This window comes from Cibotium barometz, chromosome 3 (assembly GCF_041138505.1).
Source record: "Cibotium barometz isolate CiBa-2024 chromosome 3, ASM4113850v1, whole genome shotgun sequence".
NCBI lineage: Eukaryota > Viridiplantae > Streptophyta > Polypodiopsida > Cyatheales > Cibotiaceae > Cibotium > Cibotium barometz.
In genome coordinates, this window is record NC_141048.1 from 3589551 (window position 1) to 3601619 (window position 12069).

At 44.2% G+C, this 12069-nt stretch overlaps 1 protein-coding gene across 1 annotated transcript in view; it reads right to left on the reverse strand.

Annotated features, from left to right (window-relative positions):
- LOC147639619 (uncharacterized) overlaps nt 1–12069 on the reverse strand; it is a 91491-nt gene that overhangs the window by 37492 nt on the left and 41930 nt on the right. Inside the window, exons 4-5 of the mRNA XM_086772309.1 lie at nt 4383–4480; nt 4194–4302 (exon numbers count right to left, since the gene is read on the reverse strand). Of these exons, the coding sequence (XP_086628435.1) occupies nt 4194–4302; nt 4383–4480 (207 nt within the window). The remainder of the gene's footprint in view (nt 1–4193; nt 4303–4382; nt 4481–12069) is intronic.

The window sequence follows — 12069 nt, forward strand, 5'->3', positions numbered from 1 at the left end:
TTATGGTTGTTTGCTCTTCCCTGACAAGATTTTCTACTTCTTCCATAGAAGGGGGCTGAATTGCTGGCTGTTCCACATGTTCTACATGAGGATTTTCTTGTGTAGGGGCTGGCTGTTCTGAATCCCCCCTAATTGCAATGGGTAATAGCCCATCAAACATGCCCTATATGCCTGTATCATGACTTTTATACAAGCTGTACATGGGCTGTACTGAATTTCCAGCAAATACCACATCTCTACTGACAAAAATCCTACGTGTTGTTGGATTATAAAGACGGTGCCTTTGCTCTCATTGCTGTAGTCCACAAAAATGCATTTCATTGCTTTATCATCTAGCTTTGTTCGTAGTTGTTCTGGCACATGTGCATATGCCAAACACCCAAATGTACGCATATAATCCACTTTTGGCTTTCGGCTATACCAAGCCTCAAATGGTGTTATGGTTTTCAAAGCTTTTGTTGGACACCTGTTTAACACGTGAGTTACACACATTATAGCTTCCATCCAAAAATTGTGAGGTAACTTTTGTGCTTTCACCATGCATCTTGCCATCTCCATGAGAGATCTGTTTTTCCTCTCAGCTACACCATTCTGCTGCGGTGTACAAGGCAAAGTACATTGGTGTTTGATGCCCTTTTGAAGCATATAATCCTTGAATGCATTTGACATGTATTCTCCACTTCTATCTGAGCGGAGTGTTTGGACTTTACATCCACACATATTTTCAGCCATTGCTACAAAGTGTCAAAAGCATGTAAACACCTCTGCTTTCGCTTTCAAGGGGTAAACCCAAGCAAACCTGGAGTAGTCATCAATGAATGTGATGAAATAAAGATGCCCCCCTATGGATGGTGTCCGCATTGGACCACATACATCACTGTGTATGAGCTGTAATTTACTTTCAGCTCTAATAGCTTCATCCTTGGGGAATGGTTTTCGATGCATCTTACCCAAAACCCCTCACATACATGTCTTGTTGGAGACTCAAGAGGCGGCATATTATCAACCATATGATGCTTCTGCAAAAGCATCAAACTCTGAAAATTTACATGCCCAAAACGAGCATGCCATAGCTCTGCATCATGCATAGCAGGAGTGTGGGCAGCCACTGTATTTACATCATAAGTACGCTTGTCATAGCTGTCCAGCTTATACAAGCCTTTGTATCGTGTTCCAGAAGTGACTATTTCATAACCCTTTGATGGGTCTTTTACCAAACACTTTCCATCTTCAAATTCAACCTTTAAACTTTGGTCGTTTATGGCTGCTGAGACAGAGAGCAGATTTTTCTTTATCCCTGGAACATACAACACATTTTTCATACATATATTGGCACCATTGGCTGCAACAAGCATGACATTGCCAATTCCCTTTACTGGATACATGGTATGATCTGCACATGATACAGTGCAGCCATTTGAAGCATAAACCAAGTGCTGAAATATATCTTTGCATGAAGTGATGTGGCTCGAAGCACCACTATCAAAATACCATGATACATCCTGTCTGTCAGATGCAATGCAAGACATATCATTGTCTGAAGCACTTGGTGTGTCACTAGTGCATGTGACCAAAAAAGTGTACTCTTCTTGAATTACATTAGTCGATTACTGTGCTTTGTCATCTGAAGAGTCTGCTACTGCATTGCCTGCATCTTTCTTTTCCTCTTTTGCAATCCGCTTTCTACATTCATTGATGTAGTGGCTAGGCATATGACACTAGTGACATTTGTCCTTCTTTTTAGGCTTGTTTGCATCCCCTTTGTGTCAGACTTTTCACCACCAGAAGAGGGTTGTCTATGACCAGCCTTACTAGACTATTGTCCCCCATGCTTAAAGCTCTTTGCTTTACCCTTATCCTTGGCTGTAAATGCCTTGTCTCCACCACAGTTGGTAGATAGGTTTGCTCTTGTTTGCTCTTCTTGCAAGAGTAAACCCACCAGCTCTTCAAAAGTGACGGGATCACCACCTCCTCTCATAGAGAGTTGAGAGAGGTGTAAGAGCCGAAGTAGGAAGGTGGTAAAGAATGAAGAGTGTTGGTGACCAGTTGTCTGTCTGGGATGACCTCATCAATGTTGAGCAATTGTTGTTGCAAATCTTTCACTTTGGTGAGATGATCTGACATGGAGTCACCCTCATCCATAGATAGAAGATCCAATTGCTTCTTCAAGTAGGCAACTCTTGCCTCGTTGCGTACCTGATACATTGCTTCCAATGTGTCCCATGCAAGCTTCGATGTCTTGCAAGACCGAATGTGTGGAATAGTAGTCCTTTTCACTGAAAGGGCTATCAAGGACATGGCCTGTGCATCCCTAGAGTCCCATGGCATGTGTCATCACCACACACGATGCCCCAAAGCCCTTTGGCTACTAGCAAATTACGGATCATGAAACTCCAGAGGGAGTAGTTTGATCCATCCAATTTATCCTCCTGGGTGAGCACACCAAATACATCTGTAGCATTTTGAGCCATGTCGATAAAATACACCTGCAGGCAAACCAAGCACCAATGTGCATATGCCAGGCAACCAAATGTCATGTGTTTTGCCTGCAACTTGAAGCAAGTATAAACCTGCACCAAATTGTCCAATTACACACAATGTGTATACATATGTGACAAATCACCGCTGTAATCCCAAACACCAAATGCGTGATAGCCACAAAATGCAAGTCAACTCTTGCATGTGTGTCACATCCATATAATATAGAAGTACAAAAGTTATATGGATAGAGTAACCTTTCACACTTGATATCCAAGGGGAAAAACCACATGGGAAAAAGTGCCCTTGGTTAAGCCCTGTTCACACGTAGCACTACCATAAATGGGCATATGCCTACATCTCTCCCCTCTCTTCTCATTATCTTTTGGATACATGGTTGAGTCTGTCATGGCATGCCCCACTGGGCTTACAAAGAGAAAGCTAGTTGGTGACAAGCTTTCTAGGCGATACCTTGTGAAATTCAAAAACTATCTGGGCTGACAAAAAATATTTCACCGACTATCTACAACTTCTTCAAGTGTACCTCGATGCTTTTCAGTTGAGGAAAATTGTTTATAAGCAATGGAGGAAGGAGGGCTGTGGGGGAGGGGGGGGGGGTGTGGAGACGTCATTTGGCCACCCAAATGGTCTTCTCCAGTTTCGCACCAATTTATGGGGCCAGGCAACCTTTGTGCCCCCCGTATTGAGGCTAGTGTGCAGATCCAAGTGCCTGGGATCCCAATTTTCGTGCCCATTTGTGGCCACTGTGTGGATCCGAGTGTCTGGGTGGCGGGACCTCCGTCCCACACTTTCTAATGTGAGCTGGATGCTATACTCTGTGGACTTGTCCCCAAGTTGGGAATCAGATGCCTGAAGTGGAGAGAGATAAGGTTTTCTCATAGGGCTGATTTGCCCCCTTTCTGCTGGTCGGTCCGGCAGGCCTGCCGCATGACCAACTTACCCAACTCGTTGCTGCCCAATCTGCCTGAATGCTGTAGACCTGTCCAGAACTGTTTCCGATGGGTTGCCCTGCTGCTTGACGTGGGCACATTGCCTGTGGGCCGATCTACCTTGATATCCGGTGCCAAGCACTAGGCCTAATAAAATACTGGGACACCTGTATGCACATCAACTTCAAGTGGGTTACAAAATCATTTGGGCATGCACAATTACCCGGACTAACCCTGACCTGCCCTGATGGCAACAAGTGGCTACTGATCCTTGGGCTATTGTTCACAATAAGGTATGTTTCGAAAAGCCCATTGGATGCAAATTTGTACATTTTATTTGAGCAGGGCAGGTACATGATCATAGTTGTTTATGTGGACGACCTCATTTTTTGAGGGAACCATGAGGAGAAGATCCAAAAAACTAAGGAGATGCTCGTATGCAACAGATTCTCTTTATTGTCATCCTTCAAGAGTGCTTTTTCTAGCCAAGCTATATATTTGCAAGGGAAACATTGCAACAATGAGTAAGCAACATTAACGAAACTCAGTTCAGGATAAGGTAAGGCAACATTATAGCATTTTTTATCCCTTCTCTATTTTTTCCACATCATCTACGTCTTACAGCAGCTTTATATTTTACAAGGCTTTGTGTAAGATTAGGTGAACCATATATAACAATTACAAATACTCGACATTTCCCATGATTAAACAATTATCAAATTCTTAAAACCACTGGTGATGGCTACTCCAGCACAGAAAGCTTACTGTAATCAAAGACACAGTGCCCTTTTTGTTGGTCACATTCGTTTCTACTGGCAATGTATCAGCACGTTGCCTCCCACATGAATGTAAGCCACCTTGTACCAGAGCATACCTAAAAGCACCCCTAAAACATAAGAGAAGAAGCAGCCAATGGACCAAGATTATCGAGGAGAGTCAATAACTTACAATTACCCTTTTCTAGTGCCTGCATGGCCTGTATCACTTGTCTCTCCTGGTGGTTCTGCACGATAGAATGCGCACCCATCGAAGAACTCCTTCTCCACTAAGAACTGCAATCCCAGACACACATTCCTGCATATGAGATACAAGCTGTTTTGTTTTGGGTATGTGAAAGGCCTCCCTTCACTCCCCACCCACTCAACGAAAAACACGTGTGTGTGTGATTTGTATATATGTATATATGTCCATATATATTATGCGTGTGCACGTGAGTGTGTGTGTGTGTGGAAGGGGCCTCGACACAAGCTTGGACATGTTCCAAAAAACAATTGGCTGATTAATGTGTGTCCCACTATGCACTACAACTCCTGCAAATGCACAAGTTCGAGCAGCCAGGGATCAGTTGCTCTCTGATGTTTCACGCATAGAATCATAGGAAGAGGGACTCACGATGGAACAATGCTTCGCGGAGGAAGAATTGCAAGAGGCAATAAAACAATTGGGCACGTGGAAATCTCCAGGTTGGGATGGTTTAACTGCAGAATTCTTCTTGCACTTCTGGGATGACGTCAAACATGCATTGGCTTTTCATGATTAATGATGCTTGGCGTATTTGGAAAATGCCCCAGTCATGGAAAGAAGGGCTTGTGAAACTTCTCCCAAAAAAGAGCCTGTGTGAGACCCTCACCGATTGGCAGCCAATAACCCTAATGCCCGTCGTATACAAATTGGTCAACAAGATAAAAGGGGTACTTTATGCAGGCTTGCACAAGGCACAATATGGTTTTGTCCCACGAAGACACATAACGGATAACATTGCAAATGCCTACATTGGGGTTGAATATGCAAAATATACAAAACAAGATGTGCTTATTTTGCAAGTGGACATAGAGAAGGCCTTTGACACAGTGCAATGGGAATTTATTGCAGAGACCATGTGCAAGATGGGGTTCGGAATTAAGATGTCCAATCTTGTGTTTTGGTTGTATCAAGGCAATAAGGCATCATGTATTCTTGATGGTGAACTCTCTGACTCGTAGTCTTTGGGTAAGTCAGTGCGACAAGAATGCCCTTTGATTGCCTTGTTATATTTCATAGCAACTCATCCTCTGCTTCTATACATGGATCATCTTACTCAACAAGGTGCACTTCGTGGTCTTCAATTGCCATTTGGCAAGCATTTTGTGGCACAGGCTTTTGCAGATGATTCCTTCTTCATGCCACGAGATGATCCTCGTGATCTCCGCATTGTAGTGATTTGTTTTCATCTTATTCTGGATGTATCTGGTGCCAGTTTGAAGAGTGTTTACTCTCTGGCACCCGTTATCTTGTACTAGAACACTCTGTTGGTAATAAAGATACCTCAGGGGGGGGGGGGACTGACCCAACTTCAGCCCCTAGTGCTGTCTTTGTGCATATTTTCATATTGTTGTTTCAGTGGTATCAAAGTATGATGATGATGATGATGATGTCAGATGCTATGTATGATGCCATGATGTTATGTTTCTCTGTACACGCTTCCATATTTGTGACAGTGGTATCAGAGCTTCAGTTCTCTAGTCTGTGGTAAATCCCCTTGTTGAGGGTAGTAGATAGAGCGTTATGGGTGTAGAAAATTATTGTGTTGGCAGAAATTTTTGATCTGCAATGATAACTCATCATGTGAGTGATGACGAACATGTGATGAATACACCAGACAGACAGGTGCAGGATGAGGTGCCTAGGGATGTACAAAACACCCCACTTGCCGCACCACTTACAGATGTATTGTCTGAGTTGGAAACTCTAAGACGCCAAGTTAGGCGATACGGTGATGAGACTACAACATTGAGGGCTATACAGGAAGATCCCAATGTACATAGGGTTTTGCTATCTAAGAAAAAGAGTAACACGGATGGTGAGGTTTTCGAGGCCATAGCTACCCAATTGGGATATCCGAATCCCAAGGGTTAGCCAAATCTTATTTGCAGGAAAAAGGAGGGATGAAGAAGAATGTGTCTCATCATGCCACTCATGCAAACTCTAAGGAATCTAATGAAGCCTCCTCTCATTCTCGTCATGCCTCTCGGAAACGGGAACACTCTAAGCATAAGGGCTCTTCTCACTCTCGGAGTAAGAGACAGATCTATTTCCCCCGACGGGTTACGCAGCAAGAAGAAGACCCGAGAATTTAAATCAAGTTGTTGGATGGCACAGCAGCTCTCTCTTGGACTAATTTTAAGAGGCAGTTCTATGCACAGTTTTTGCTACCAAACTTTGTTAAGAATGTGAAAAAAGAATGGGATTGGCTTAAGCAGGATGAAGGAGAATCTGTACAAGCTTATGTGGGTAAATTTTGGAAGGTGCTGCTGAGGATAACCCCCTTCATGTCTCTTGATGAGGAAGAGAAGAAAAGAAAGTTTGAAGCTGGCTTGCACTCTGTAATACAAGACAGCCTAGAGGTGTACCCGAATCAGACTCTTCAAAAGCTCATTCATTCTGCTACTCTGGTGGAACGGTTGCATGTTTTGCTCAAAAACAGGCCATTTTCAGATTCATACAAAGGCAAAAAGAGGGCTGGTTATGACCAGAAAAAGGAGGGACAGCCCCATAAAAGTGACCAGAAAGGTTCTTCTGATACAAAGGAAGGCTCGTCTAAGAAGCCGGGGAGTAAATCTTTAATCTTGGGCTGTCCAAACAGCATAGGCTTGAGCCTTGAGTATGTTTGAGATGGGAAATGTTTTGGCTGTGCCAGCAAGGACCACTTGTATCTTAAGTGTCCAAAGAATCCCAAGAAGACAGGGAACAAAGCTGAGAAGCCTAATGTGAATATAATTCCTAATGTTCACGGAAATACGGGGCAGCTTGCTGAGAGTAGAACCATATGCAAGGCTTGGGGCAACTGAAGGATCAGCCCGCTCTCTTCCTTTTTGATGATGTATCCACTGATAACTTCATCTCTGAGGAGATGGCTGCAGCTATTGGGTTAAATGTATCAGATTATGGTATGCAAATGAATGCAGATGCCACTTTTGCTGGTAAAGGGGTTAATGTAACTCTTATCATTGGGAAACTCCGCATCCATATCCAGGGCTACCTTGATCATGAGAGCTTTTTGGTTGCTCCACTCATGGGATGTGATGTATTGTTGGGAATGCCTTGGCATGCTCGTATGGAGCCGAAGAAGGACTATAAGTCCAAAAAAATTTCCTTTTTGCATAGAGGTAGGGAAGTGGTCATAGATGCTTGTGCTCCAGGAAGCACCATACCTATTGTTAGTCATGTACAAATTCGCAAAGTAATGAAAAAGTCTACTTGTTCTTACTTGGTTTTTGTCATGAAGTTGAACATGCTCAAACTCATGTAAATGTGGATCATTTGACGCATGAGAGATTAAAGTTTTTGCATGGTTCTAGCGATTGCGTTCGTGATGCTTTGCCTGGTGATTTACAACCAGAGAGACCCGAGGATCATCGTATTGATCTAATCCCGGGTAGTTCTCCTCCTAATAGGCCACCTTATCAGGTGAGTGCCAGTCAGCAAGAGGAGATTATGATGCAAGTTAATGACTTGCTTGAGAAAGAGCTAGTACTATTGTTCGCCAGTTTTATTGGTGCAGAAGAAGGATGGTACGTACCGTATGTGTGGATTATCGTGCCTTGAATAAAATTACGATTAAGAACAGGTTTCCTATTCCACGCTGTCAAATCCCCAAGGATCCCCTCGTGATTGATCTTGGTTCAAAACTCGAATCCTGCAAACAAACGAACAAACAAACAAAGGGGGTGCAGGCCTGACTCACCTCCCAATCATGACAACCGTGGGTAAGCCCACAATCTTGGCTGTCCCCACCGAGCCACGAGCTGAGCTAACTACGATGACGTACCGACCAATCTCCTCCTCGCGACGTCCCATACCGCCACGAAGCTGCCCTCGCGGGCCTCGAGACTACTGCCAGCCTCGGCTGCATAAAGCAGGTGCACGTCTGCACTAGATCCAAGCTCCAAGACCATAGAGCTCTCACAAACTCGCGAGACTCTCTATATAGCAATAACTAACCTTGGCCACCCTTTTATAGGCTCTTGGCTGGTCATCGGGCATCCACACTTGGCCGCCCGCCCGTCCATACTTGGGTGCCCGCCCGTTAGTATTTCCCTAACTCAGCTCGTCAATCAGCCTGCCTAGTTCCAAGCTTCCCCAAGCCTCGAAACTAGTCTTGCATGCGTGTAGCGCACGGTAGATACACACTGTGCACATGACATACTCCCCTTCCTCTAAGAGCTCACTCCTGAGCTCACTAAAAAGCCAGGGTAATCTCTCTGAAGAGTAGTCAATGTCTCCCATGTAGCGTCCTCCTCAACACGATCCTTCCACTTGATCTTGTATTCCGTGATAAGCGTATTACGCAATCTTCGTTCACGAAATCCAAGAATCTTTTCAGGTTCGTGCGGAACAAATGTCATGTCCTCGACATTTATAATTTCTTGAGGAGTAACTAACTGATACCACTGTCAAATCCCCAAGGATCCCCTCGTGATCGATCTTGGTTCGAAACTCGAATCTTGCAAACAAACGAACAAACAAACAAAGGGGGTGCAGGCCTGACTCACCTCCCAATCATGACAGCCGTGGGCGAGCCCATAGACTTGGCTATCCCCACCGAGCCACGAGCTGAGCTAACTAGGTTGACGTACCGACCAATCTCCTCCTCGCGACATCCCATACCGCCACGAAGCTGCCCTCGCGGGCCTTGAGACTGCTGTCGGCCTCGGCTGCATAAAGCAGGTGCACGTCTGCACTAGATCCAGGCTCCAAGACCATAGAGCTCTCACAAACTCGCGAGACTCTCTATATAACAATAACTAACCTTGGCCACCCTTTTATAGGCTCTTGGCCGGTCATCGGGCGTCCACACTTGGCCGCCCGCCTGTCCATACTTGGGTGCCCGCCCGTTAGTATTTCCCTAACTCAGCTCGTCAATCAGCCTGCCTAGTTCCAAGCTTCCCCAAGCCTCGAAACTAGTCTTGCATGCGTGTAGCACACGGTAGATACACACTGTGCACATGACACCACACGCATAGATGATATTCTCGATAAACTGGAAGGAGCTGCTTGTTTTAGCCGCATTGATCTCAAAAGTGGCTATCATCACATCAGAGTGGCACCTCAAGATGTTCATAAGACGGCTTTCCGAACTGCTTTTGGGCTATATGAGATTTTGGTAGTGCCTTTTGGCCTTACTAATGCTCCCGCCACATTTAATCGAATGATGGACCGCATATTCAAGAAACACAGAAAGTTTACTCGCACGTTCTTTGATGACATCATTGTCTTCTCAAAGAATGAGCAAGAACATAGAGAACACTTGGCGACAATTTTTTAAGAGCTTAGATAGCATAAGCTCTACATAAATGGTAAGAAGAGTGAATTGTTCTTATGTGAGATTCATTATCTTGGTCATATTGTATCCAAGGATGGGGTACGCATGGATCCAAGTAAAATACATGCTATTCAGGATTGGCTAGAGTTGAACTCAGTTCACCAAGTCACAAGTTTTCTTGGATTATGTGCATACTACAGGAGGTTTATCAGACACTTCTCTGAGATTGCCTCACCTTTGCATGATCTCACTGAGAAGAAAGCTATCTTTAACTGGAGTGATGTAGAGAAGAAAGCTTTCCATAAGTTGAAAGCTTGTATCATATCAGGACCGGTATTGATTATTCCGGATTTACATAAACCCTTCTCTGTTGAGTATGATGCATGTTGGGACAACATTGGAGCTGTTTTGAATCAGGAAGGACACACCATAGCTTTTGAGAGCAGGCGTCTTAAACATGCAAAGCTCCACTTGCAGGTTTATGAGAAAGAGCTATTGGCAGTGATTCATGCCCTTACAGTATGGAAGCATTATCTTCTTGGGGTTGAATTTGTTGTCAAAACGGATCACCAGAGTTTGCAGTACTTTTTGATGCAAACTAAATTATCAGAGAAGCATATGAGATGGGCAAATTTCCTCTCTATGTTTCATTTTCAGATTTTGCATACACCTAGTAAAAGATATAGTGATAGATGCTCTTTCTCGAAGGCCACAGGTACATGCTGTCACTGTTGCCTATCATCAGGACCTTTCCGATATGCGAAATTTGTATGATACGGATGAGGATTTTCAGCTTGTATGGACTGATTTACAGCAGGACATTTCCGCCCCGAACTATTGCATACAAGATGGATATTTGATGATGCAAAATCGCTTATGTGTGCATAAGGATTTACGTGTTAAGGTGATGGATGAATGCCATGCACTACCGTATGCAAGGCATAGAGGAATTCTTGCCACTACGCAGGCTTTGGAGAGGTACTTTTTCTGACGAAACATGCGCCAAGACATAGATGTATATGTGCGCGAATGTATGGTTTGCCAGAAAGTGAAGTTTGACAAGCATAAGGCACCCGGTTTGTTTCAACCGTTGCCTATTCTGGATCAGCCATGGGAGTCCATACCTATGGATTTCATCATGGATTTGCCTAAAATGCAACAGGGAAATGACACCATATGGACCATCATAGACAGGTTCAACAAGCAGGCTCATTTCATTCCTTACGAAAGAATATTAAGCCTGAGCACATGGCGAGGATATTCTTGGCCCAAATTTTCAAGCATCATGGTATGCCCAAGGCTATTGTGGAAGATCGGGATCCGAGAACCACAAGTATGTTTTGGCGGGCTTTATTTGATAATATAGGCACAAAGCTGAATTTTTCATCAGCTTATCATCTATAGACGGATGGGCAGAGTGAAATTGCAAATTCAGCTGTACTTGATTTGCTAAATGCTATGTGGATGAGCGGAAATCAGATTGGGTGAAGTACTTGCCTCTTGTGGAGTTTGCTTGTAACAATACGGTGCACACCTCGATTGGAAAGGCACCCTTTGAGATTGTTTATGGCAAGGTGGTGCTTCCACCTATTCTTCGAACAAAGGATGAAATCTTTGCTACGGATGAGTATGTTAGAGATCTGGATACAGCTTTCTCACAAGTACGGACAGCCATATAAAGAACTCAGGAAAAGCATAAGAAAGCTGCAAATAAACATCGTAGGCAAATGGATTTCAAAGAGGGTGATTGGGTGCTTCTCAAGTTTGAGAAGGCATGCCTTTGGAAGCAACTTGGCAGGGAAGGCAAATGTCCAAAGCTGTCTCCCAAGTACTATGGGCCATTCCAAGTATTGGAACAGATTAATGAGGTGGCCTTCAGGCTTGCTTTGCCTAAACATTGGCGCATACATGATGCTTTCCATGTTAGCCTCCTCAAGAAATATGTGGGTCCTAAGCCACTGGAGCCAGTTATTGAGGACCAACCCGAAATTGATGAGCTTGAAGAAGTGCTTCAACCGGAAGAGATTGTGTTTCATAGGGAATGGAAAGCTGCTTGTGGCAGGCTTATCCGCAGGTTCCTTGTGAAGTTTAAGAACTACCCCGCTCTGGATGAGAAATGGGTTGACAAAGACTACTTCAAGGATTATCCGGATCTTCTGCAGGTTTATTTGGCCGCACTTCAGTTGCGGACAACTGAAGTAGAAGCCAGGGAGATGTCATATTTCTGACTATCACAATGGAAGGGTAGGTACAGACCCTAGTGTGTGTTCCAAGCATGGTTTAGTACATGTGGAAGGACTCCATGGAAGGATTGAGATCCTGGTGTGAGCTCCCGGTGTC